Raw genomic sequence first — 2,055 nt, 5'->3', positions numbered from 1 at the left:
AAAAAAAAGAAAAAAAATAATAAAAGGAAAAGAAAAAGAAAAAAAGAGAGAGAAAAAGGTATATTTGGAAGCTCGTCTGGAGCTATTTATTATTTATTATTTATTTATTTATTTATTGTCCACCAACTATTCCACTAAACTGAGTATGAGGCAATTTCTTGATTATAAATAAATAAAAAAATAATAATAATAAAGAAACACAAAATGAAAGGCTCCTCACCATTGAAACGATATTATTTTTGATGCCGAGCTTCGAATGACAGAGGCTTTAGGTTTGAGTGCGCAATTTCTTCGATTCTCAGCCGGCAAAACCACCTGGGGAGCGAGGATCTATGGTAGGTCTGAACTGAAATTGGTAGGGTTTGTTTATCAAATTTGGCCGCAGTTTTTTTCAGATTCGACTAGCATAAGATCTGATTAGCTCCTTAGGTTTTTTTTTCAAGCTCCTGCATCAAATTTCGTTCTGAGTTTTTTTGTCTGATTCGTCGTTTAATTGTTGAATTGAAGGCCATTTCGTATTCCCTAGAATCTTGATTTGCGTGCGCTTATAAGCTGTTGCGATCTTTCACGCAATTGCTTAGGCAATTGTGAGCTTTTATTGTTTGAATGAATTGTTAGTACAGTTGGAATTTAGGAGAGTTGGATCGCCATTTACAGCTCATTTTTTGTTTATTTGAAACGAAAAATAGCTCCTCCTATCTTCCGTCTCGTACTCAACCTTAATGTACAGAGGGCATTGAGTGCGGGGTTTGGATGTGCGTGTTCGTCGCAGTGCTTCTCTGTTTATATATTCGGGCGGAATTGTTTAGATATGCAGCAGAGTGAGGGCCTTTCTAGGAACAGTAATGAAAATGCTCTTTCTTCATCGTCTTTGAGGCTGACAACGCCTCAGAAGTCTATTAGGCGATTGGGGTTGTGCTCGCAAATAGCAACCGGCGGACAACACTCCTCGCCCATTGTCTTCCCTGAGAAGCGCAGCAAGGCCAAGTCTTCTTCTAGGCGAGGTAGTGAGATTAATTCCTCTATCTCGAAGTTCACCATGACCTCGAGTGCTGATCGTGACAAGCCGAAGAAATTTGAGCATAGGATTGACATTGGTGGTGATGAAAAGTCTGATTTATTGGGCTATACAGTTTTATCCGGTAAGCTGATTTTGGATAAGAGAAAGAATTCGGACAAGAATGTTTCTGATGACACTGGTGTTGCTGATCGAGAAAGTTTTGATGCTAAACTTACTAGCACGGCCTTGATATGGGGTTCTCACATGCTACTTCTGGAAGATGTCGTTTCAGTAAGCTTTTCTTTACGTCTCAGCAAAACACAAGGTCCATGAATTTCTGTTGGATGTATTGATGAATTAATGATACTATGCCCCATTTTGACAGGTTTCGTACAATGTTGGTCTCAGGCATTTTACTATTCACTCATATCCACTGCAGAAAGGTCCATGTGGTCTTTCTTGTTTAATGAAGCCCAGGAGGACGTCGAGAGATTATCGCTTTTTGTCTTCTAGCGTGGAAGAGGCAGTTCAGTGGGTTGGTGGTTTTGCAGATCAGCACTGCTACGTAAATTGTTTGCCTCATCCTTTACTCTCCTCAAAGAAGCAGGCATCTTCAGAATTAATTCCGGTTGATACGCCTCCTGAATTACTTTTCAAATGCAAGAATCCACCAAAAATGCTTGTGATATTAAATCCACGCTCTGGACGAGGCCGCTCAACTAAAGTTTTTCATGGGATTGTTGAACCAATATTTAAGGTATGATTTATCCATGTTCTAAACGTGTATATGAACCACCCTCTTTCCATTCAACTTGATTTTGTCTTTAGCTAATACCCAACAAATAACAATGGAGTACAAAGCCTTTATTGACCTTTTGTATCAAGGTTTACTGATTTAGTATTAAACTCATGATGGAAGTTGAACATTCCTACTCTTGGGTGAAGTTGAAAATTTGGATTTGGATCTTTTCCTTTACTGTGGTGAATTTTGATTTGGTAGTTTTCTCATGGATTAGAAAGATTGAGTTCCGTGTTTTTTTTTTTTTTTTTTTTGG

General features: G+C 38.5%; 1 protein-coding gene across 1 annotated transcript in view; it reads left to right on the top strand.

Annotated features, from left to right (window-relative positions):
• The first annotated feature begins 206 nt into the window (after positions 1-206).
• Positions 207-2,055, top strand: part of LOC111466365 (sphingoid long-chain bases kinase 1-like) — a 6,099-nt gene continuing 4,250 nt past the window's right edge. Inside the window, exons 1-3 of the mRNA XM_023110977.1 lie at positions 207-355; positions 731-1,291; positions 1,386-1,757. Coding sequence (XP_022966745.1) covers positions 257-355; positions 731-1,291; positions 1,386-1,757 — 1,032 coding nt within the window. The 5' untranslated portion in view covers positions 207-256. The remainder of the gene's footprint in view (positions 356-730; positions 1,292-1,385; positions 1,758-2,055) is intronic.

Source organism: Cucurbita maxima, unplaced genomic scaffold, assembly GCF_002738345.1.
Source record: "Cucurbita maxima cultivar Rimu unplaced genomic scaffold, Cmax_1.0 Cma_Scf00031, whole genome shotgun sequence".
Taxonomy (NCBI): Eukaryota; Viridiplantae; Streptophyta; class Magnoliopsida; order Cucurbitales; family Cucurbitaceae; genus Cucurbita; species Cucurbita maxima.
The sequence above is the reverse complement of the archived record's forward strand: the minus strand, read 5'-3'. Positions and strand labels throughout refer to the sequence as shown.